Genomic DNA, 23,600 nt, shown 5'->3' with positions numbered 1-23,600 from the left:
CCTGACCTCTCACTGCCCCCAGCTGTCCTGGGTGCCAGCATAACCTGCTTGTCCTTTGGCTGGGCCAGGAGCTGCTGGCTTGGCTCAGCCAGAGCTGGGGGGATACTGGGAGGGGACAACTGCTGAGCCAGTCTGGCACTGTTGGGAGCTGGAAGGACAGGCAGTAACAGCAGTGGGGTGAACGGGAAGATCCTCCTGATGAGCCAGCTGAGGACCCCTTGGGCTCGTGGGATTTGTGAGAGCTGGGGCAGGGGATCTGCTCTGGGACCTGTGTGTCAGGCAGCCTCGCTGGGCTACACCAGTCCTCCCTCCCCCACGCTGACACTGCGCCTTGTTCCCTGCCATCTGTTTTCCCCTCTCTCCTCATCCCTGTTTGCTTTCCCCTTCACTGCTCTCATTCCCACAAGCATCGGCACTTTGGGAGAAGCAGGAAAACACCATCCCATGGCAAGGTCTGTGCTGTACTGGGTGGGAACCTGAGTCAGCAGCACCCTGTAGAGCAGTGCAGCAAGGATAGGGCACCCCTAATGTCCCAGGGCCCCAGGTGGGGCATTCCTGGGCAGGCACTGCCTCTGGTACCAGGAAGCTCTGCCATTCAACTGCTGGCATTTGGGCTTAGAGGTCATGGGGTGAGGAGCCATGGGCATCTCCAGTGCTGGAAACACTCAGACCCACTGGGGTGGTGGGGAAGGATGCAGAGTCTTGGTGAGGGTGCAAGCTCCCAAATCCCAGGCAGGTGGCTTCCAGGCACTGGGGCTCAGGTGGGGGGTTCCACTGTTTTCTGCCCCCATGCCCACCCAGGCCCTTGCAGGTCTGGGTCCAGCACCATCAGCCCTTGGCCAGCCAAGCTCAGTGCCAGCAGGGTCCTGAGCACCTGGCTGGCCTCCAGTGATGCCCTGCTGTCCCCACAGTTAGCATGGTCTTGGGGCCAGCAGGGCAGTACCTGTGCAGGGCAGCCCCAGGGTGGTCATTCAGTGCTGTGCTGTGGCCTGGTACAGCTGCCCAGCCACTCTCCTTCTTCCTGTCCTTGTGTGGCTGTGGAACGCAGCGTGTTTAGTAAACAAGGTGATGAAACAGTTAAGGCAGAGATGGAGTGTGCATTTCGTCACCGTGGGAAGGGAGAAGGGAGCGTGAGTCGGCGCTGAGGGGTCTGAGGGTGACTCACTGCCCTCCCACCCCATAAATAGGAGCGGGTAGCCCGGCAGCATCCAGAGCAGACAGCGGGGACCAGCACAGCCACATCCCTCCTGTCACCACCGAACCATGGCACTCCTCCTGGCCCCGCTTGTCGTCGGGCTGCTGGCTGGCTCCTGCTGTGCGGCCCCTCTCCAGGGCAAGCCACAGGCGGTTGTCACCTTCCCGGGGGACCTGATCAGCACTCTGCCGGATCTACAGCTGGCAGAGGTGAGGGGAGCACGGCCTCGTGGTGCCCTCCTGGCACTCAGGTCCCCAAGGGGTACTCAGGCTGACAGTGAGGGGCTGCAGGCACGGCTTGAGAGCAGTCAGTGTCCTTGAGCTCAGGGAGGCACCACAGCTGGGATGGGTGCCCGGGGCTGCTGGAGCCCCCTCCTGCCTCACTCACCCCTCTGGCTGCCCTTCCTCCACAGCGCTACCTGCAGAGGTTCGGCTACACCACGGAGGCAGAGGCTAAGATTGGTGGCAGGCACGTGTCCCTGGGCAAGGCATTGCTCAAGATGCAGAAGCAGCTGGGCCTAGAGGAGACAGGAGAGCTGGATGCTGCCACGCTGGAAGCCATGAGAGCCCCCCGCTGCGGTGTCCCTGACGTGGGAACCTTCCTTACCTTTGAGGGGGACCTCAAGTGGGACCACATGGACCTGACTTATCGGTGAGTCTGCTCTGGAGATGAACCCTTGTGTCCCCAGGGTGATGGTCCCAGGAGAATGGAGAGCCTGAGGGAGCAGGAGGATGGCAGCCTCTGCTCAGTCCTTGTCTGGGCTTGGTGCTGCCTGTACAGCTGGGTCTCAGTGCTGCCAGGGCCAAGCTGGGACAGCAGCACCATCTGCTCCCCGATGCCCTGAACACCTGAGCCCTTGGGGAGGTCAAGGGTGGTGGTGACTGCTATCACCTTTGGGGGTGGGGGTCTGCTCCTTCCTAGAACAGAGTCACTCCTGCATGAGGAGGGGAGCTGGCAGCACTGACCCTCTCCTCCCTGGCAGGGTGATAAACTATTCCCCTGACCTGGACCGTGCTGTGATCGACGATGCCTTCAGACGAGCATTCCAAGTGTGGAGCGATGTGACCCCTCTCACCTTCACCCAGATATACAGCGGCGAGGCAGACATCATGATCATGTTTGGCAGCCAAGGTGATGTCCTTTGGGCAGGCAGGGAGTGAGGAGGGGCCTGGGGACGTACCCTGCGTGTGGGATCCTCATCCCATGTCTCCTTGGGCTGTGCCCAGAGTCCCCCTGCTCCCCACATGCAGGAGGTGTGCAGGGGTGTCTGTGTGCGTGCTGGGGATGTAAGAGTTCCTCTGGCAGGTCCAGCTGAGGGTGCTTTTCTCTGCAGAGCATGGGGACGGGTACCCCTTCGATGGCAAGGACGGGCTCCTTGCCCACGCCTTTCCCCCAGGCCAGGGCATTCAGGGCGATGCCCACTTTGATGACGATGAGTTCTGGACACTGGGAACTGGCTTAGGTAAGGGCAGGGTGTGGTGCTTTGAGGGGGTCTGATGGTGCCAGCCCCAGCAGCAGCATTGAGCCGCCTCTCTCTGAGCAGTGGTGAAGACCCGCCATGGGAATGCAAATGGAGCCGAATGCCACTTCCCCTTCATCTTCGAGGGCCGCTCCTACTCCCGGTGCACCACGGAGGGGCGCAAGGATGGGCTGCCCTGGTGTGCCACCACCTCCAACTATGACCAGGACAAGAAATACGGCTTCTGCCCCAGCGAGCGTGAGTTGTGGTGACCATAACCCCTGCCCAGCCCCATGGTGCCTGGGGCCTTCCTCACTCTCCCTCACCCCACAGTCCTCTACACCAATGGTGGCAACAGTGATGGAGCCCCCTGTGTCTTCCCCTTCATCTTTGATGGCACTTCCTACGATACCTGTACCACGGATGGGCGCTCCGATGGCTACCGCTGGTGTGCCACCACCTCCAGCTTCGACCAGGACAAGAAATATGGCTTCTGCCCCAACCGAGGTGCCAGCAGGGAGGAGGGCATGCGGAGGAGGGGGCACACAGGGTGGGCACATGAGGGATCTCTGCGCTGTCCTGGGTTCTGGCCAGTGCAGCCAGGGGCCAGGGACAGCCTCACTGACCCTTTGCTGCAGACACGGCGGTGATCGGTGGCAACTCCCAGGGGGACCCGTGCGTCTTTCCCTTCACCTTCCTGGGGCAGTCCTACAGCACCTGCACCAGCCAGGGCCGGCAGGACGGCAAGCTCTGGTGTGCCACCACCAGCAACTACGACACTGACAAGAAGTGGGGCTTCTGCCCTGACAGAGGTACTTGCCCCTCTGCCTTTTATGCCTCCCAGACTCATGCCACATTGTCACACTTCTTCCGGGGACCACAGCCTCTGGATGGTGTGTCCTGCCCTGTTGTGGCCCACCAGGCACTTAGGCCAGTGCTTTCTCCCAGGTTACAGCATCTTCCTGGTGGCTGCCCATGAGTTTGGACACTCACTGGGGCTGGATCACTCAAGTGTGCGTGAGGCCTTGATGTACCCTATGTACAGTTACATCCAGGATTTCCAGCTGCACCCTGATGATGTCCAGGGCATCCAGTACCTCTATGGTGAGCAGCTGTACTGCAGCTGGGTGCAGAGTGTCCTGCAGCACCAAGCTGATTCCAGCCTCATGCCCTCCCCTGTATTCACTCAGGTCGTGGCTCTGGCCCTAAGCCCACTGCACCTGCACCTGCTCCCACTGAAGAGCCCCAGCCCCTGCCCACAGAGGAAACCCAGCCCATACCCACGGAGGAGCCTCAGCCCATGCCCACAGAGGAGCCTCAGCCCATGCCCACAGAGGCTGGCAGCACCTCCACCACTGAAGAGGAGGAGGAGGAGACACCAGAGCCCACAGTAGGACCCATTCCTGTGGACCCCAGCCGGGATGCCTGCATGGAGAAGAACTTTGATGCTATCACAGAGATCAATGGGGAGCTGTACTTCTTCAAGGATGGGTGAGTGGCAGCATCTGGCACCTCCTGCCCTGGTGAGGTGGGATGTGGGGGAACACAGGGATGTGGGGGACATGGGCTGTGGCAAACTGAGCTCATCTTCCCCACCAGGAAATACTGGACCTACTCATCCTTCTGGAAATCGGGCATCCAGGGTGCCTTCTCTGTTGCTGATACCTGGCCTGGTCTCCCAGACACCATCGATGCTGTTTTCCAGGATTTGCTCACCAAGAGGGTCTTCTTCTTTGCTGGTGAGCTCTGCCTCCACTGCCCCCGGCCCAGTCCCACGGGGAGTGGGAGGAGCCTGGCAAAGCCTGGGAGCTCTCAGGGCTGTCTGACACCCCCACTATCTCCCACTGCAGGTCGGCAGTTCTGGGTGTTTTCTGGGAAGAGTGTGCTGGGCCCCCGGGGGATCGAGAAGTTGGGTATAGGGAAGGAAGCCGGCCGCGTCTCGGGGGCCCTGCAGCGGGGCCGCGGCAAAGTGCTGCTCTTCAGTGGGGAGAGCTACTGGAGGTGAGCAGGACTGGAGAGCAGCAGTGCCTGCCTGAGCCCTGGCAAGGCAAGGGAGGGGGGTCCCAGCAGCCCTGAGCACGGCTCTGCTGTCCTACAGGCTGGATGTGAAGGTTCAGAGGGTGGACAAGGGCTACCCCCGAGCCACCGACGATGTCTTCACTGGCGTTCCCCTTGATGCACGCAATGTGTTCCTCTACCAAGGTGAGTGAAACCTGGTGGGTGGGTGCTGTGTCTTCAGGCCTGGGCTACCTGAGCCTCTCATGGCATTGCTCCAGTTCCTGGCTTGGGATGCTCGGGTGTGTGGGGAATGGCCCTGGGACAGGGCATGCCATCAGCCCCGGTGGGTCCTTGTGGTGGAGCCGGCAAGGTGCCAGCACATTGTAGGGTGCCATGTGCCTGAGCTGCTTGGGCAGCCATCGGGATGGGTCTTTGTATGGCCAAACTCCTACTGACCCTCCAATCCCTCTGTCCCCCTCCTTGCCCAGGCAAGTACCACTTCTGCCGGGGCAGCTTCTACTGGAGGATGACACCGCGCTACCAGGTGGACCGGGTGGGCTACGTCAAGTATGACATCCTGCAGTGTCCCCAGCACTGAAGGCCTGACCAGCCACTGGCTCTGCCTGCCCACTGCTCCCAGCTTGCGGGCTCCTGTCTCATAGGCTGACCCCTGGGAGCCTTGTGGCTGTGGGTAGCCCCAGATGAGGTCACCATCTTCCTGGAAGAAAGGGACAGGGGGTCTTGGGGTCACCCCCTGGGGGCTGCCCAGCCTGGGGAGCCCCAGCTGGGGAGAAGGACTCTTGCCACAGCTGGCATTGTGCCACCCCTGCCAGTGCCAACTCCACTGCACAGAGGCATTTGTCTGGTGCAAACCGCACATGGATTCGAGACAAATTTATTTTTTTCCTGAGCCAGCGATGCCAGGTCAGGCTGAGCCCCACTGGGAGCTGGCGCCTGGGGACACACGAGGGTGGGAGACGTGGTTTTGCCTATTCCTGCCCACTGCCCACTCTGCCAACCACCCCCTCTGCCAATTGCCTGCCCATTTGTAATAAAGACAATTCTTTGGACACAGCCTCGAGTGCTCTATCAGCTATTGGGGCCATGGTTTGGAGAACCTCTGTGTACTGGGGGCATCATCCAGGAAGGATGTCCCTCGGCCTCAACACTGTCTACCATCAGCCCTACGCCAGGCGCGGCACTCCCCGCCCCGACTCCCCGGACCTCCCAAGCCCTGGCTCCGCATAATCCTCCACCCGCTGCCCTCTCCTGCGCTCCGCGTTTGCTCCGAGATGAGTAGCGGGCGGTTGTCACCGCGTGCGGCCGGCACACAGCGTGTGACCGGACTCCCCACTGCAGCTGAGACCCCGGCCCTGGTCTGTCCCTGCGTGGCCGCAGAGCGCGGCGGCAGGATCAGGGCTCGGATTGTGCCCAAGGGTGCCCGGGTCCGCGGCAGGGTGGGGCAGCCGCAGCTCCGGGGCTGTAATTAGATGTAATTAGCGGCCGCGACTCCGGACAGGGCGGGGGCAGAGAGTGGCCCCCTCCCGTCCCGTTGCGGCACGGTCCCAGCGCCCCCCAATTCGGCGGCGGCTGCGGGACCGACCGGGCGCGGCGGAGTGGTCCCGTCCCGTCCCGTCGGGTCGAGCCGGCCCGAACGGGTCCGAACCGAGCCGACCGGAGCGGGGCCGAGCCGATCCACTCGGACTGGAGCCAGCCCTGCGGCCGCGGGGGCGGCGCGGCGGGCGGTGCCGCGGGCACTAGGACCCCGGTCAGCGCCCGGCGGGGCCGCGCTCAGCGACCGCCGGGGCCGGAGCCACTTGTGGCGACGACGGGGCCATGAGCGGGCGGTTCACAGTCACCGGCGGTGGGGGTGAGCGCCGGGGGCAAGGGGGGCCTGGGGAGGCTCCGGAGGCGGGACACTGTCAGCGACGAGGATCCGTGGGGCAGGACAGGACAGCGTCCGCGGGGAGGGTCCGTGAGAAGGGTCCACGAAGAGGGCCGGCAGTCCGAGCACCATGGGGGGCGCGGAGCTGCGGTCGGTCTGGCCCCTCGGAGGCAGTGGAGACCCCCGAAGTAGGGATGGCGCGGAGCTGCGGGATCCAGGAGATTGGAGGTGCAGAGCAGGGAGTGGGGCTCAGCCGCCCGGGCAGGACCCCTCGTCCCATACTCTTCTCCGCGGCCACCTTCGCTCCTCAGGGAGCTCCCCTGTTCCGTCCCCATACCGGAGACTGTTGGAGCGAGGCCCTGCCGCTGCCGGAGCGGCAGCGGGTTGGAGCGGGATTGCGGCTGTGGGTCGGCTGTGGGTGCGAGGTCACATACTGCTCCCCAGGGAGCCGTGGTGGAGAGTGGCTGCTGCCCAGCCGGGTGAGGGCAAGTTGTGGCCAGCCCTTGGATGCAGCAGTGCCCACCAGGCTGCCATGGGCACAGGCGCTGGAGCCGGCAGCCATCACCTCGTGGTGCCCAGGGGACGTGGCGGTGGGGCTTTGCTGTCACCAGAGCCGTATCGATCCCAGAAAACCGGCCGACAGCAGCACCGTGCTGCCGGAGCTGTGACCTTGCACCCTCGGCGAAGGGCACGGGTGGGAGGCGCGAGCAGCCGGACAGACACCACGACACCCAGGCTGGGCTGAGCCTCTGTCAGTGGGCTCTGGCCTTTGGGGCCCTGTCTAGGATCACGCTGTTGTGGGTGATGTAGGGCTGCATCGAGTGGCAAGGGGATGCAGGGACACTTGTCATTCTATGGCAGCTGGGCCAACTGGGCCTGGCCTGTGGGCTATGTTGGGGTGGAGCGGACTGTGATGAGCTGAGGCTGTGGCTGAATTCTGGGGCCCTCCAGAAACAACTCCTCGGTTTGGCAGCCAGTCTGCTGGTGAGGGGGCTGAGGGAAACTGGGGTGGGCATGCTGAGTGGCCGTGGTGGGAACAAGGGACACATCCTTGTGGCTGAGCTGTGACCTTGTGCCCTCCCAGAGGACAGCCAGTGGTTGGTCCTGCTAGAGCTGCCTTGTCTTATGGGGTGGTCATGGCCATGGCAGGGTGGCTACTTAGGGGTTGGCAGCATTCAGGGAGTCCTCACATCCCACATTTCTCCACAGCACTAAGACCATGGGGTTGGATGGGAGGGGGTGCATGGGGCTGGCAGTTGCAGGACTGGCAGGGGCTGCGGATGGCAGGCGGGAGCTCTGGGCAGGAATGGTCCCAGGAGGGACTTGGCCCTGGGTGAACGCTCGGTGGTTGCCTGGCCCCATGTCAGTGTCACGCGTGGCGGGACAGAGTGACGGAGATCTCGGGGATCTCGGGGCGGTAAGGGAGCGAAGGCTGCAGCCGGCCGTGCTGCCAGTGCCGGGGCTGTGCGGGGACCTCCGGGTCAGCAGGAGGGCCCCTGCTCATCCGTGACCTGGCGCCGTGTGCAGGGGCGGTGGCGGCGGAGGAACCGCCCGGTGCCGGGCGGGGCAGGGCACGGACAAGGCTCCGCCGCGGGGGCCTCGGGGCCGGGCGCAGGTCACTGCTGGAGTACGGCGGGATCCAGGGCTTGGCCCGGGAAATGGAGTCCGTGCGGGTGGGGGCGGGCAGGGCTGCGCGGGGTCTTGGCGAGGTCCGTGCGGGGTCCGTGCGGGCGGGGGCGGGCAGGGCTGCGCGGCGCCGCCAGGGGGCGGTGACGGGACGGGACGGCTCCGGTGGGGGTGTGCCCCTCCCGACCCCGCCCCTGCCGCCCCGCCCCGCCCCCGGGACCCGCCGGTGCCGCCGGGCCGCGGGGGTCCGGTCCCACCGCCAGCGCAAGGCGGGCCGGATCCCGCGGGACCGGATCCATGTGCTCCACCTGGGACCCGCCGTGGGGCTGGCCTCCCCCCGGGGGCTGCACGTGTGGGGCTGCCGGCCCCGCGCCCGGTGCGCTGCCCGTGGGGCAGCCGTCCTGACCCGAGAGGGCACCGGGGCACCGCCACCGCGGAGCCCTCTGTGTCCCGAGCGATCGGGATCGGCGGCAGTAGCCATGGCAACCACCCAGTTAAGGAGCCTCTCTCGTTGCCGTGGAAACCGGTCCCGATGTCACCCTTGCCGTGACTCTCGGTGCTGAGGGGGTCCAGCAGCTCTCTCGGACCCCTGGGGGCCCTGGGGTCATGGGGCTGTGGGTCTTAAGCCATGAGCAAGGCTCTGTGGGGCAGATGTGTGAGGCTGGCCCCAGGCGGGAGGTGAGGCCCTGAGGGGGGCTTGGGTAGAGTAGGGACCCCACCAGCCCCGGCTGCACCCCCATGCAGGGCCCCTGCTGAGGGCCCTCACTTGGGGCACCGTGCACAGAGGGGTACATGTGGGGCTGCTAAGGAGGCTCCCCCAGACCCCTGTCTCCTCCAGCCTCCTTGCAGACACTCAGGTCAGGTTTGTGGCAGACTGGGTGCCCTTGGGATATCATTAGAAGAACCAAGGGTCTGCAGCAGGTAGAGGCTGATGATATGGCGGGGTGGAGCAGCCGAAGCCCCATCATCTGCCTGTAGTAGATTTTCCAAGGAGTCTCCATACCACTGAACACACCACAAGTGCTTCAGGGGGGTGCCAGAGTGGAGGTCCTTGTGCAGGTGGTGGGGCTGAGTGAGGGGTGCTGTGTGGGACATGACACTCCAATGTCTCATCAGCTGATTCTGCACCCAAACTCTTCTGACAGGGGCTGGCAAGTGGCCATGCAGCTGCTCCTTGGCCATCACTGGGCCCTCAGGCCCTGGCTCAGCAGCGGCTGCCTGGAATCCCCAGGGTACCGCAACTGCCACAGGGCTGCTTGGGGGCTCCTCAGCTGTGTTGCCAGGAGCGGGGCCTGGTGGGAGGAGGCTGCTTCCGTGGCTGATCCCTGTGCCAGGCTGCCCAGCCGCCCGCTGCCACTGCCCTGCTGCTGGCAAGACATCTGGGCAAGGGCAGCTGGGGACGCTGCGCCAGCTGCGCACTGTGCTGGGCTCGCATGACGCAGGAGCTCACAGCCTTGCCCCATGGCCTCTGCCAGCCCTGTCCCATTGCCGCTCTTCTGCTCTCAGCCTCAGGCAGCTGCAGTGGCTCCTGTGGCTCCCTTCCCAGCCCCTCAGGACGCTGTACCTCCTTCCATGTCCTGTCCTGCTGCTGCAGCTGGTGTCAAGACCCAGCTGGTGCCCGTGTCAGCCCTGGGCTCAGCTTTTGCCCCATGCTGGTGACAGGGCCCTAACCTGTCTGGATGGTGATGAACAAGAGTGCTCCATCCTGCCAGGGTGCTGCAGGATGTGTTGCCCCTGGGCTCGTGGAGCTGTCAGGACAGTGTGATGAGGGCACACTGTGACGAAAACCTCCCTCTACAACACTTGGCTGGCATCACTGCCCTTCTGCCTGGCTGCACCTCCATCATCTTGGGATCTCTCCTGCCCCAGCTCTTCTTTTCTTTGGGAGCTGCTTGTCCCCATGCCTCAAGCCCTCAGTGCTGGGTGTCCCATCCTGGCAGAATGCGGATGGACAGGCTGTTGGCAGTGCCCAGGGATCACAGCAGACAGTGCAATGTGCTGACCGGTATCTCCACAGTACAGCCGCCCTCACTGCCCGGGTGGCACACTGCCAGGCTGCCCGCTCCCTGCCCTCAGGAGGTTTCCCAGTCACTCCAGCACGTGTCTCGCTCCTGGGAGGTTTGACCGCTGCTGATAATAGGCAAGGGCTGTGTGGCCGGTGGCCAGGCTTCCAGCCCTGGGAATGTCTGAGAATGGCTCCCCTCACCCAGGCTCTACGCAGAGGGGTCTGGGACATTCTCAGGAGTCTCTGCAGGCATACAGGACACTTTGCAGGGATCCTTCTTGGCTTGGTCGCTCTCCGTCGTCATTCCTGGGCAGCCTCTTGCAGTTAAGTGGGGCACTGATGCTCTGCCTGGCCTGGTGCCAGGATCCTGCCTGCTACTCAGACTCAGGAGACACTTCCAGTTGATCCCCCACTCAATGGTCAGGGAAAAGTGTCTGTCTTCCTCTTTCCCCGTGCCCTTGTGCTGCCTGCAGCATGACTGCAAGCAAGGCACAGGCATGGATGATGCCCAAACCGTGCCAGACCTCTCCTTTTGACACGCTGCACCAGATACCCCAGTCATGGGCATTTGGACCAGGGTTAAGGCCAGTGCTCTGCTGGGGATCAAGCCCCCTCAGTCTCCTCTGCCTCAGAGACACCCTCAGTTTGTCCCCACATGCTGGTGGGACCCTGTGCACAGGCTAAGCCAATGCAGTCTTGATAGCGTAGCCCACTGTGCTGCCGTCAAATCCCAACCCCTGAAATGGAGCCATAATCCAGGGATTAGGGGATTAGTGGTCTTTCACGTGCTCCCTCCCCTGCATCTGTTTTAGCAGGAAATCCCTCTTGTGCCGAGCCCACGCACTGTGGCCTCCTGCAAAAAAACACCCTCTGGTGCTTGGCACTCACCGTGGCTGGCTGGACCCTGGCCTGCTGCCCTTCTGCCCACCCACAGCCTCCTTGGGGTGGCTGGGGGGTGCCCTCTAACCCCCCAGGCCCACATGGGACAGTAGTTTTGTCCACTGCATCCTGTCTGCAGCCCCTTCCTTCCATTCCCAACCCTTGGGAGTGGGCCAGCCCCATGCTCCAGCGCTGGCTCCTGCTCAGGGCTGCGGGATGCAGGTGTGAGGTGCTGCTGCAGCTGGACAGGGGCAGCCCTATGTGGTGACTGCCACACAGAGCCCTGGGTGGGGAGTGCCCACCCTCAGATGCCCACCCTGAACTGCCCATCCTCCCCGCCACCCTCCTGTGCCACTTGCCATGGAGCTGGGGCTGTGCTGCTGCAGCTCCCCAGGGATGCCAGGTCCCGGGGTCCTGGCTGCAGCCATAGGGCAGGGATCAGTGCTGCCTGCCGGGCTGGGGTGAGGGGTCTGAGCCTCTCTCCTGGCTGCGAGGTCAGGCTGGGGAGCATCTTCGCTGCAGAGCAGCTGGCTCCGCACCAGGAGAAAGTAAACAATTAATTACAGCTGTCAAGAAGTAACGGAGGCCAGCGGGCTGTCATGATCTCAGCCTGTGCCGGAGGAGATGCCGGGAGCTGCAGCCAGCTCTGGCTGGGGGATCCTCCCGGATTAAGTGCATGAGAGAACAGGGGGCTTCAAGCAGCCCTGCAGCGTCCCTCTACAATCCCAACTTGAGAGTGGCCTGTGTCTCTGGCCCTGTGTGTGACAGCTGCAAGAGCTGGCCCCCCATAGACAGCACAGGGCCTGGGAATTTTGGCCCTATTGCAACCTTTGTCCAAGTCTAAGAAGGTTGTTATGGGTGTGATCCCGGCCCCCTGGTCACCAGGGGAGGTCACATTAAGCCTGTTCCCCTCTGCAGGCAGCATTCCCTGTGCTGCAGGTCAGCTGGCCAGAGGAGGGTTAATCACCTCTACCATCTCCCCAGCCCTCCTGTGGGGTGGTCTGGACGTCTGCCCCCTCCCCCGGGTATCCTGGGTAGTCCTGCTACTGAGGCAGGGGTCTCCATCCACGGTCGGAGCCCCGGTGCCCGTAGAGGGGTCCCCTGTGTGACCTGGTGCTGCCCACCCGGGAGCCGTCTGTCCCGGGGCACGGGCCACGCAGACAGGGGCTGCCGTCATCCCGGGCCTCAGCCTCCTCTGGGGATGCGTCTGTCCCGCAGACACGGGTTCTGCCCCGCTGTACACCCCGAGTGTGGTCCAGGTCCCGAGGCTGCTTCGAGGTCCGGTGCGGGAGCTGGTGTGGGGTGCGGGGCCGGTGAGAGGGCCGGTGCGGAGTGCGGGGGCTGGAGGCGGGGTTCGGGGCCGGGGCGGGTGCGGGGTCGGTGCGGTTGCGGGGCCGTCCCGTCCCGTCCCGCCCGCGCCAGCCGGGCCCGCAGCGCTGCCCTAGTTCCCCCCCACGCCTGGCGCAGCCGGGAGGCGGCCCCGCTCTGCTCGCTCGTCTTTGTGCCCCCCCCGCCGCCGCGCCCCCCCTCCCCGCCGCGGCGGGGGCAATGCCTCCCGCATACGTGATGAAGCGGGCGGCCGGGCTGGGCTCCGCCGGCATCAGCCGTGAGCCGTGAGCCCGGGCGCCTCCGCACTGCAGCCCCCTCCCACCGGCGCGGGGGGCGGCGCGGGGACGCGGCTGCTGCGGAGCGAGAGCTCCGGCTCCGGCGGCAGCGAGCGGCCGCGGCACCGGCGCCATGCTGAACAACCTGACCGACTGCGAGGACGGCGACGGCGGCGCCAGCCAAGGTGAGGCACCGGCATCGGCACCGGCGGGCGGGACAGCGGGACGGCCCGGGGCGGCCGCCCCCGCCGGGCCGAGGGCTGGCGCCGGCGCGGGGCAGAAGCGGCGCGGAGCCGGGGGCAGCGGAGGCTGGGGCTGCCCTGCTGCGGGGCAGGCGGGAGGCACCGGCACCGGCACCGGCACCGGCACCGGCACCGGCCGCGACGGCGGCTCTCCGCCCGCGGCCCCGCGGGGCTGCGGCGAGCGGTGCGGGGATGCTCCCGCTCCCGGCGCCTCCGCGCAGCCCCGGCCGCACTCCCGCCGCTGCGGCAGCCTCGGGAAGCGGCGGTGCGGCCGAGCTGTACGGGGCTCAGTGAGGAGCCTCCTCCCGGGCGGGGGCTGCTTGCTGTGCTCCGAGCGACCCTGTGGGGCCGGCCCCGCCGCCTCCCGGACAGCACCCCCCGTCGCTGCACCAGGCCCGCTCCCGCCCGCCCGGGACCCCCACAAGGGTCCCCGCTCCCGGCAGCCCCCCACCCCTGCCTCCCGCATCTCCGCTGCAGCCCCCCCAGCCCTCCCTGCTGCCGCCTCCCATCTCCGGCTACCGCCCCCCATCTCTCCATATCTCCTCTCTCACCCCCGCTGCCCTCCCCCCCATTCCTCTCCTCTGCCGCCCCCCCATCTCCGGCAGCCGCCTCTCCATCCCGGGCAGCCGCCCCCCGCTCCCTTCTCCGCTCCCGCCCCCCACTCCCTGCCGCCCCCCGCACCCCCCGGACCCGCCGCCTCTGTCCGCGGTGCTGAAGTGGCCGCCCGGGCCCTGCTCCGGGGCCGCAGGAGCCGTTCGTCCCGGGGCCGAGCCCAGCTGAACCAAAGCGATCCCCGTCGTGCCGAGTCGAGCCGGTCCGGTCCGTGCCGCGCCGCGCTGTGCCCCGTCCCGCTGCAGCCCTGGCGCAGCCCCGGCGCAGGGCCGCTGTCCGTCGTGGGCGAGGGGCCGCTCGGCCCCGCAGCAGCCCCGTCCCTGCTGGGGCTTTGGCCTTCGCCCCTCCCGGCATCCGGCACTACTGAGCTGTGTGAGGGTCCCCGTTCCTCCCGGGACCACGTCCATCACCAGGCAGCCAGGGAGCGTAGGCCCCATTCTTGCGGGTGTTCCTGCAGGGCACAGGAGTGGGCTGCAGCCAGGGGAATGCAGTGTGTGCCCAGGAGGACTTGCACTGCCCCTCTGACCCTCCCAGACCCCGCCAAGTCTGTTCTCCGGGCCCCTTCGTGGGGTCTATCAAAGCCCCAGCCGGGAGCACATGGCTGGCTATGGCAGTGGTTGGGGGGGTCCCGGCTGCCCACAGTGAGGCTCTGGGCACAGCCACAGAGGGGCTCTATGTATTCCTCTACTCTCCTGACCCCAGTCTGTTTATTTGCTTGCTTATTTGCCACTCTGCTCAAGGTCAGGGATAGCAGGAGACTTTTGAGAGCACCTTGCTGGGCTGGGGTTGTCGCACTGGCCCTCGGCCATGCCCTTCCCTGGCCACTTGCCCTCCCCTTGCCCTCTGCAGCACCAGGATCTCTCCCACTCACCGATTTCCATAGCAGCAGTGCCAGCGGCATGGCAGCAGGCGTTTCTGCCGTGCTGGGGTCTTGCAGGAGGGCTGGACACAGTGCCACTACAGATGGACCAGGCAGACTGTCCCTGGAGCTGAGCCTGGTGAGATGGTGCCCTTTGGGACAGTGGGTGAAGGGCTGGAGGAAGCAAGGGCCTGGAGGGCTTGGGGGAGCAGGGATTGTCGTAAGAAGGGGCTCAGCTGAGCTCCCCACACAAGGGTGGTTGCAGTGGGGGGTTGGGTTATCCCCCGATGCCAAGGGTCAGCTGAACTCCCATCATGAGGTCTGTCTGCAGGGACCGTGGAAAACCCGTTGGGTGGCAAAGCTGCTGCATGCCAGTGGGCCCCCTCCACATGTCCTGGCTGCTCCAGTGCTGGCTGTCCAGCAACTTGCCAAGCCCAGCGCAACCCCTGAAGCCCTGGGTACCACTTAGGCATTATTTGTCAGAAAGGTTAGCAGTGTCCCCACTCAGGTCATGCTCTGGAGCCACATGACAAAGGCTGGAAGGGCTCCAGCCCCAGAAACCCAACAGGGGCTGGACCAGCACAGACCCTGTGGGGAGATGGTGGGATTGGGGAGCAGGCAGGGCCGCTGCCTGCAGTGTCCGGGCTGGCACCTTGCGCTGCTCTGGTTGGAGTGTTGGGATGTCAGCCGCAGCCCCACTGCAGGGTGCCATGCTGACACCCAGCCCGGGGGCACTGCGATGCCTGGGGAGCCCAGATCCAGGACCAGGAGCTTTGCTGGAACTTGTATCCATGGCCATTTCTAAGGCAGGGCTTGGACTGTCGGAGAATCTGGGAAGCTGTTTAAATGCAGCCAGGCAAAACGCCTGTGCTGGAAATCCTGTGCTGCAGGGCTGGCTGATCAAAGGGAGGATAATCCTGGGTTTAGGAAGGAAGAGGATAGGTCTGAAGTAGCAGTTGGTCCAATTTGGGTCAGGCAGTGAAGGAATCCAGCCCAAAAGGCCACTGGGTGTGCTTGCTGGCTGGAGGGGGAAAGTGCAGCCCTGGGATGGGGGGAGCATCCTACTCCACCATCCCACTCATGACCCCCACCCCTGCTCCCCTGCCACGCTGCAGCTGGAGCTGGCTCTGCTGTGACACTGCCAGCACGAGCCAGCGCTGCTCTGATCATCAGTGATCTCTGCCTCAGTGGGGCTGCAAGGGCTGTGTGGCCTCTCCAGGGGCCGCCCTCCCCAGGGCAGCTGTCAGGCACTCCTGTGCAGGGTAGAAGGAAGCCGTGTGGGCGCAGAGATGCCACTGCATAAGAATACCTTGGCCATCCCCATCTGCCTTAGGCGCCCCAGGCCAACAGCCCAAGACCAGGCAGTGTGTGTACAGCCAAGTCCCCTTGATAGCCGGAGGTGACAGAACAGCAGCGTGGCTCCCTGGCCAGCAGCTCCTGCAAAACGGCAGCAGCTGGGGACATCAGCCAGGGCCACGTGCTCGCCCATGTGCTCGCTGGCCTGCTGGGGTCACCCTGGGGTGCCCCTTGCTGCAGGCGGAGCCCCGGGAGTCCAGGTGTCCTGTGGCAAAAGTCAAGGTGTCCTGTGTACCTCCAGGACAGCCCCAGGCCATCCCTAGTGCCGTGAGCAGCCATCGCCCTGCTGCTGCCCCTGGGGCTGAGGGGAGCGGAGTGGGGGTGGCACAGGGGATTCCGGAGCTGTCAGCAGCCCCATGTAGAGTACAGATGGAGGCTCGGAGGGCTGTGAGGTCGGGGCCCCTCTCACCCACTGCACCTCCTGGGCAGTGCCCCAGCCCTAGTGCACGATGTCCTGGCTGGGGCTCGCTGTGCTCTGGATGCTGCGGAGGGGACGGGCCGGCCCTGGTCGGGTAGCAGCCTTGGCAGCAGCTCTGGTTAATTAGCCCGTGGGGGGTGGCTGCTGGGGCTACCCCAGCCAGTGCTCAGTGCCCTGCGCCGTGTAAAGCGATTAGGGAGGATTTGGGATAAGGGACATGACGCTACCCAACCCAATTTAGGGCTAAGCAAAAAGCCATTAGAAGATCAAATTGTGGCTGGTGCTTCTGCCTGAGCACTGCCTTGGGGGGCTTCGAGGATGCTGTGACGGTCCTTTGGCGCTGCCGCGTTTGCTCTGGGCTGCCCCGGGCAGGCAGGTTGGTGGAAGCCCTGCCGAGAGTGGGGCTGCGCGGTGCCTACGGCGGGGCTGCGGGTTCCTGCCAGCGATCCCGCCGCCAGCCCTTCCAGCCACCGCAGCAAATTAAAAGGCCGATTCATGTTGAATGATCCCTGGGGAGGGGGGCGGCTGAGCGCCGGGATCGAAGCCTGGCACGGCTCGGCTCTGCTCCGCTCACACTCTCTCCCGGCTCGGCTGCTGGCCTTGGGGCTGCTAGCCCCGTCCAGCGCTCCGGCCCTGCGCTGCTCTGTCCTGGCTGCCCCGTGGGCGTTAGTGACACTGATAGTGTCCCACGTGTCCCCAGGGCCGGGAGGCAGCACCCCGTTTGTGCCGCTGGGCAGGGCTGGCCGCGGCAGTGGCAGGTGAGGGGCGGGTGCATTGCCCTGCCTGCCCTGCCTGCCCCTGACTTCAGACCACGGGTCTGAGGCAGCTACCGGGGAGAGGCTGCACCAGCCCCGCTGCGGCAAAATGGTCTCCGGCAGGAGCAGGAGCAGAAGCTGGAGCGCTTTGTCACCTGGGACCCTGCGCCCTGGTGTTTAACTCCTTCCAGTCTGTGGGGCTGGAGCGACGTGGGAGACTGGGAGTCTCCCCAAGCCGTGCTGCATCCTCATGCTCACCAGCCCGGGGCCTCTGCCAGTGCTGATCCTCGCAGCATCATCACCAGGCGAGGGGCTCCTGCGCCGCGGGCCAGCCCCAGCAGCCTGGGTGATGTCAGCACGGGCCGTGGTCCCGGCGTGAGGAGCGCTGGCCAGAGGCGGGGGCGGAGAGGCTGCGAGCTGTGGGTGCTGTTGAGGTGCCATGGGTTGGAGCGTGAGCACCCCAGGGTGCTGCTGGCGCCTGTCGTGTGGAGCCGAGCAGGGCCAGTCCCATGGGGTCGGGGTGGGCTGGGCCGGGGGTCCGGCCGCGCCATCCATCAGGCTCCGGTGGGCCGGGGCGCGGGTGCCATGTGGGGCCAGCGTCCGGCTGCCTGCGCCGTTACATAAGAGCGGGAGCCGAGGCGGCCGTGGCTCGCCGTTGCCATGGAAACTTGCACGGTGATGTCGTCGGCTGGGTACCAGGCGGTGAGGCGAGGCCCCCGCGGGCTCCGTTCTCCCGGAGGGGTCCCAGAGCCTTGCCACGTTTCGAGCACGTCTCCCTGCCAAGCTGCCCGTGTCCCCCGCTGCCACCCAGCCCCAAGGGGAAGATGAGCTCCAGCCACCCCTGCTCTTGCACCCTTGTGTTGCCACACTGGGGATGGCCGCAGCATCATCCTGGAGGCTGTCAGCGTGGTGGATGTTTCACATCAATGTGGTCCCCAGAGCTGGTGCACGTGGGCAAGAGCCGTGGCAAGTGGGTGGCTGTCAGCCCACACCATTGCTGTTTGACAGCAGGGTTCAGTGGGGCTTTAGACCAAACACAGAGCAAGGAGCGCATGAGGTTTTCGATGAGACCTGTTGTGGGAGATACAGGGCAGGCACATGCCAGTGGTGCAGCCTGGGTGCTGGGTGTGTGTCCAAGGGGACTCAGAGTGAAGCTCAAGGGACCTGTGGGCCAGCGTGTCCCAGTGCCACTGCCATAGCCATTCCTGTACAGGAGGAGCCTGTGGGCTGTGCCTTGGTGTTTGGTTGTGCCCTTGGGGACACTGCTGCCCTGCTGCCCCATGTTAGAGGAGCTCAGGGATGGTGGGAGTTGGGGACCAGCCCGCAGGTCAGTGTCACCTGTAGCACTTGAGGCTTCACCTCCTGGTCAGCCAGGAGCACGCTGTCTGCCAGGGAATTGCAGATGGTGAATCACCGCTGCACACGGGCTTCCAGGATCCCGAATATGAGTCAACTGGCAGGAGAATGGCGATCTTCAGAGGACCAGGATGCTCCAAATGGTCGCAGGGTCTGTCTTGTGACTGCCACCATGAGTGGGTGACTACACTGCTAGGGCACCATCCCTCTGTCCTGGGGCACTCATAGGCTCCATGCCGAAGGATGGTGGAGGGAGCAGTTCTCTCCCTGGCCCCAAAGTGTGAAGATGGTCTGTGACCCTGCCCATGCGGGCAGCCTGCCCAGCAGTGCGGTGGCCAATGGCAGTGTGACTGCTCTGGCTGCAGGGCTGTGGTGGTGGGATGGGTGTGTGGCAGGGAGCCTCTCTCCCCCCACTGAGGGCTGGGGACTAGACTGACTGCCCAGGTTTACCTGTGTCATGGGTGCTTCCTCAGCTGCTCTGCCCAGGACTGCGTCCTTTAGCTCCTGGCCCCCATGACCTGATCCCTCTCTGCTCTGGGCCTTCTCTTGGAGCTGTGCTGCTCCAGCAGTACCATCTTCACTGCTGCTCCATTTCCAGCTTGATTTATTTCTGCTGCTCTGCAGCTCAGCTGTTTTCATCGCTATTAAGCCAACTCCAGGTTTCTTCTGCACTAGGTCATTAATGCAGAGAGTGGCTGTGGCCCCTCTCCTGGTAGTTCTATGGGCCTGACACTGCTGTGGGTGGCTCCACTGCCCTGGGCATCACCTGTCCTCAGTGATGTCACCTCCAGATGCCTTCCCACCCTGTGGCCCCCACTCCTGTGGTGCGTGTCTGGGAGGAGGACCAGACACTTGGCCAGTCCCCTCACTCCCAAGCACTGGGCAGGGACCATCCCCTCTGCGCTAATGCCGAGAGGCCGTCCACGCCCAACCCGTGCAAACACAGCGCGGAAGGCAGCCCGAGAGCGCTCAGCCTCACGAGTGCGCTCAGCCTCACGAGTGCGCTCAGCCTCACGAGTGCGCTCACCCTCACGAGTGCGCTCACCTGCACGAGTGCGCTCACCTGCACGAGTGCGCTCACCCGCACGCACCCCGCGCCGTGAGTTATTGCTGCCGCGCATCCCGCCGGAGGCTTCCCTCCGGATCCGCTCTGCTTGCCTCACTGTGTGGATGGGCTCCGGCGGGTCCACACGTCAGCAGGGCCGGGCAGGGCAGCGTGTGGCTCCTGGGGATGGCAGCCCCTGCCCGTGTGTGATGTGGGAAGTGATGCTGGTGGCTGGGGCATGGTGCCCGCAGCCCTGGCAGCTCTCCTGCAGGAGCCACGGGCAGCTGTGACCCCTCACAGCTGTGACCCTGTGGGGTGGGTGTTCTCCAGGTGTGAGTGGGGCAGGGGCTGCCTGACTGACTCAATGGTGTCTCCGCAGGCGATGGCAATCCCAAGGAGAGCAGCCCCTTCATTAACAGCACGGACCTGGAGAAGGGCAAAGAGTATGATGGCAAGAACATGGCCCTCTTCGAGGTAGGGCATGCAGGCAGTGGGGCAGGGGGAGGGAGCTGAGCTAAGCAGCTGTTCCACAGCACCCAACCTGCACCCCGGGCACCGGGACATACCAGAGCCCCAGGCCAAGGTTGCTGCACTGCCAAAGCCGTTCCTGAAGGGACAGACAGTGGGGTAGCATCTGGTGAGGTCTCTGGGGTTGGCTGGGGTCCCAAGGGACTGTCCTCACGACTCGGGATCTGCCCTACACAGGAGGAGATGGATACAAGCCCTATGGTCTCATCCCTGCTGAGTGGACTGGCCAATTACACCAACCTGCCACAGGGCAGCCGGGAGCATGAGGAGGCTGAGAACAACGATGGAGGCAAGAAGAAGCCGGTGCAGGTGAGGACTTAGAAGAGAGGTAACCTTCCCTCCCTCTCCAGCCCATGCCTGTGTAGTGTCAGGCCATAGACTGCCCTGGGAAACGGGGACCCCTTGGCCTCAACCAGGGCAGTTTTACCCTGTGCTCCTGGCTGCTTTGTGGGAGGAGTGGGACCTCTTGCTCCTCTGCCAGCCAGGCCCCTGAGCCCTGATAACTGCTGTTGCCTCAACAGGCCCCACGGATGGGCACCTTCATGGGTGTCTACCTGCCCTGCCTCCAGAACATCTTTGGAGTCATCCTCTTCCTGCGTCTCACCTGGGTGGTGGGGATTGCTGGCATCATGGAGTCATTCTGCATGGTCTTCCTCTGCTGCTCCTGCGTGAGTTTTGGAGCCAGATAAGCCTCTATTGGCCTTGCCCATGGCCTGGGGGCCACCAGTCTGACTGGCTGGACTTTGGACAGGTGCACTAGCTACCAGCCTCACCATGCCCTGCTCTGCTCCTGCCCCAGCTTCTGCCCCTGCCCTAGCTCCTGCCCCACTTAGAGCAAGGAGAAGCTTTCAGCTTCCCAAAGGAATCAGCAGTGGAATGGTGCTCAAATGGTGACCCAGATCATAGCTGTCATGTAGGGTGATGTGATGGGGGTCCCCTGCTCTGGTACCATGAAGAGAGACACCTCACCAGGACAGTCACCCCAGGGCAGAGGCTGGGAAGAGGCTGGCCTTATCCAGTGTCCTGGGCAGCCTGAGCCCCCCCCAGTGCTGCCAGCCCCTCCAAGGCCTCAGCTCTCTCAGCTGTGCTGCCAGCCAACAGCCCTGCCTGCCCACCCACCCATACATCTATTCCTTCATCCTCCCTGGGCATCCCTGCCCTGTGGCACAGCTCAGCGTGGCCCCAGGGGGCCCCATGTCCTAGGATGGCCCCAGCTCACCCCTGCACTCCCCTGTCCCTCTGCCCAGCTCTTCCTGAGCACACTGTGTTTCTTCCCGCAGACGATGCTGACGGCCATTTCCATGAGTGCGATCGCCACCAACGGTGTGGTGCCAGGTAGAGCCAAGCCCGCGTCCACGCGTGTGCCACGTGTGCGGGCAGCCGGTCCCTGCCGGGTGGGGTGCCTGCAGGGGCTTTTCCCAGAGAGCATCCCCCGGGGCCGCCAGCCGCTCCCCAGCCTTCTGCCACCAGCCCGCGCGGGATCCCCAGGGCCGGGGGAGCGCAGCGCTGGAGCCGCCACCCGTCCCCAAAGCCGCGAGGTGCAGATGGCAGCGAGAGCCGCCAGCCGCGGCTCCTCCCTCCGCCAGACTGGCGAGGCCGCGGGGAGCCGGGAGCCGCACGGCAGGAGGATGGGAGCAGGGCGTGCTGGGTGCTGCGGGCTGGGGGATGCGCTGGGCTCTCCCATCGCCGGACACTGCTGCGTGTGGGCTCTGCCCCGCGGGAGGCACCACGGGGTCCGGCTGGTGCGTGCCCTGGCTGCCTCCCCCGGAACATGCCAGCCCTGCAGAGCCCTGGGGAGCCGTGAGCTGCGCCAGGCTGGGCACAGCACTGACAGCCCAACACGGGGTGTAATTAAAGCTATTTATCATCCTGCTGCCGCAGCGGGACCATCGATCCTGGCAGCCCGGCTCTAAGGGCTCCTCTGGGAGGATGGAGCAGGATATGGCCCAGGTCCCTGGGGCTCCAGCTCCGGTCTGCTGTCCAGGGAACACCTGCACCATTGGCCATAGCACCTGGTGCTGGGCTCCTGGGGAATGACTCTGCCAATGTGGTCACTCCTGCTGCTCTGCATCTTTCTCAGTGCTGGAGCAGGGCCTCTGGCTATCCTGGCTCCAGTCTGCCCTCGGGGATACCTGGCAGGGCTGAGGGTGTCACTGGGGTCAGGTTGGGACCCACTTTTGCTCTCTCTGACAGCGGGTGGCTCCTACTACATGATCTCACGCTCCCTGGGACCTGAGTTTGGTGGGGCTGTGGGGCTCTGCTTCTACCTGGGCACCACCTTTGCCGGTGCCATGTATATCCTGGGCACCATCGAAATCTTGCTGGTACGTACCTGGTCCTTGACTTCTGCAGTGCCATGGGCTCAGCTCCTGGCAGGGCAGGGGGCCTGAAGGGGTCCCCTCTGCAGACTGTTAGCCAGGTGGTGATGCCATGACTCTTTCCCAGGCCTACATCTTCCCGGCCATGGCCATCTTCAAGGCAGAGGACGCCAGCGGGGAGGCGGCCGCGATGCTCAACAACATGCGTGTGTACGGCACCTGTGTGCTGACCTGCATGGCCACTGTCGTGTTCGTGGGTGTCAAATATGTCAACAAATTTGCCCTGGTCTTCCTGGGCTGTGTCATCCTCTCCATCCTTGCCATCTATGCTGGTGTCATCAAATCAGCCTTTGACCCGCCAAGCTTCCCGTGAGTACGGGGTCCTGCAGGGATGCAGCAGGGCTGGGGCATTGAAATGCTGAGTGCTGAGAGCCCATGTCCCCCCAGGATCTGCCTCCTGGGCAACAGGACCCTCTCACGCCACGGCTTTGACCTCTGCACCAAGATGGTGGTGGAGGGCAATGAGACGGTTGGCTCCAAGCTCTGGGAGCTTTTCTGCACCTCCCGCTTCCTCAATGCGACCTGTGATGAGTACTTCACCATGAACAACGTCACTGAGATCGAGGGCATCCCTGGTGCTGCCAGCGGCCTCATCCAAGGTGAGCACATGCCAAGAGAAGCATGGGAACATGGGCATGAAGGCATGGGAATGGAGCATGGAGAAGTGCAAGGAAGCTGTGGTGGGGCAGTGGCTGTGCCTGCTGGGCAGCTCTGCCAGCAGGACTGGTGGAGGCTCCTCAGCCATGCCAGGTGTGGGGGCAAACAGTCCAGGTGAGAGGACATGTGGGTGATCCCTGCTGGGGGCCCCTCTGCTCCTGAGGCACAGTGAGCTGTGCTCATGCTGTGCCGGGCAGTGGGACAGACTCCTGCACCGGGTGACAGAGCAGGGCGCTGCAGCCACCTGCACGCAGTCTGTGTCAGCCAGTGGGGTGGCTGAGAATGATGCCCAAAGGCTGAGGAGGAATAAATCCTCCCTCTGCTGCCTCTTGGCCTTTGGAAGCGCTGGTATTGATACGAGGTTTTGAGAGAAGTGATCACCCCTTGGGGCCACTTAGCTGCTGCGGCTACAGCCCTGTTGGGAGAGTGGCCAGGACCACAGAAAGATGCATGAATTTGCTGGGAGGAGCCATTTATGACCTGTTTTTCTGGAGATGCTGGTACATCTGCCAGGTGCTCACGCTCAGCAGTGGGTGGCAGAGGCTGATGCTCTGTGCCACATTCAGAGGGTGTCTGCAGACCCCCATGCCGGAGTGGTTGTTGGCACTCAGGAAAGCAGCAGAGCCACGAGCAGGATTAGTCCTCCCTGATGGCTGCGGGGCTGCCCCAGCCGCCCTGCCCTGGTGTCTGTGTGGACACAGGCATGGGAGATCAGACTTGGCTAAGCGCATGGTGCTCAGGGC

At 64.5% G+C, this 23,600-nt stretch overlaps 2 protein-coding genes across 4 annotated transcripts in view; both read left to right on the top strand.

Moving 5' to 3' along the window:
- The first annotated feature begins 1,165 nt into the window (after positions 1–1,165).
- On the top strand, positions 1,166–5,726 carry MMP9 (matrix metallopeptidase 9). The gene is made up of 13 exons (XM_005524705.2): positions 1,166–1,404; positions 1,608–1,846; positions 2,178–2,326; positions 2,529–2,657; positions 2,739–2,912; positions 2,988–3,161; positions 3,293–3,466; positions 3,603–3,758; positions 3,845–4,145; positions 4,254–4,393; positions 4,505–4,655; positions 4,753–4,856; positions 5,141–5,726. Exons 1-13 carry the CDS (start codon positions 1,264–1,266, stop codon positions 5,248–5,250), a joined length of 2,142 nt encoding a protein of 713 aa, XP_005524762.2. The 5' UTR covers positions 1,166–1,263; the 3' UTR covers positions 5,251–5,726.
- A 713-nt stretch (positions 5,727–6,439) lies between these two features.
- The window catches only part of SLC12A5 (solute carrier family 12 member 5), a 31,046-nt gene continuing 13,885 nt past the window's right edge, over positions 6,440–23,600 (top strand). For 2 of the 3 annotated variants that reach the window (XM_005524704.3, XM_088064414.1), the window contains exons 1-8: positions 12,706–12,836; positions 19,674–19,768; positions 20,000–20,131; positions 20,344–20,490; positions 21,103–21,157; positions 22,016–22,146; positions 22,268–22,509; positions 22,588–22,799. In XM_005524704.3, the coding sequence (XP_005524761.1) occupies positions 12,785–12,836; positions 19,674–19,768; positions 20,000–20,131; positions 20,344–20,490; positions 21,103–21,157; positions 22,016–22,146; positions 22,268–22,509; positions 22,588–22,799 (1,066 nt within the window). In that variant the 5' untranslated portion in view covers positions 12,706–12,784. Of the gene's footprint in view, positions 6,523–12,705; positions 12,837–19,673; positions 19,769–19,999; positions 20,132–20,343; positions 20,491–21,102; positions 21,158–22,015; positions 22,147–22,267; positions 22,510–22,587; positions 22,800–23,600 lie in introns of those variants that run through there. The other variant, XM_088064415.1, reaches the window with a different exon arrangement.

The sequence above is a fragment of the Pseudopodoces humilis genome, chromosome 19 (assembly GCF_049639895.1).
Source record: "Pseudopodoces humilis isolate 2021_Gansu_Grassland_sample_001 chromosome 19, ASM4963989v1, whole genome shotgun sequence".
NCBI classification, from domain to species: domain Eukaryota; kingdom Metazoa; phylum Chordata; class Aves; order Passeriformes; family Paridae; genus Pseudopodoces; species Pseudopodoces humilis.
Note: the sequence above shows the minus strand (reverse complement) of the source record. Positions and strands in the feature narration are given on the sequence as shown.

Excerpts from the sequence above, each read along its gene's own strand:
- MMP9 (XM_005524705.2), top strand. The coding sequence starts at position 1,264 with ATGGCACTCCTCCTGGCCCCGCTTGTCGTCGGGCTGCTGGCTGGCTCC. Across the intron at positions 3,467-3,602 it reads GGGCTTCTGCCCTGACAGAG|GTTACAGCATCTTCCTGGTG; the intron begins GTACTTGCCCCT and ends GCTTTCTCCCAG. Across the intron at positions 4,857-5,140 it reads CAATGTGTTCCTCTACCAAG|GCAAGTACCACTTCTGCCGG; the intron begins GTGAGTGAAACC and ends CTCCTTGCCCAG.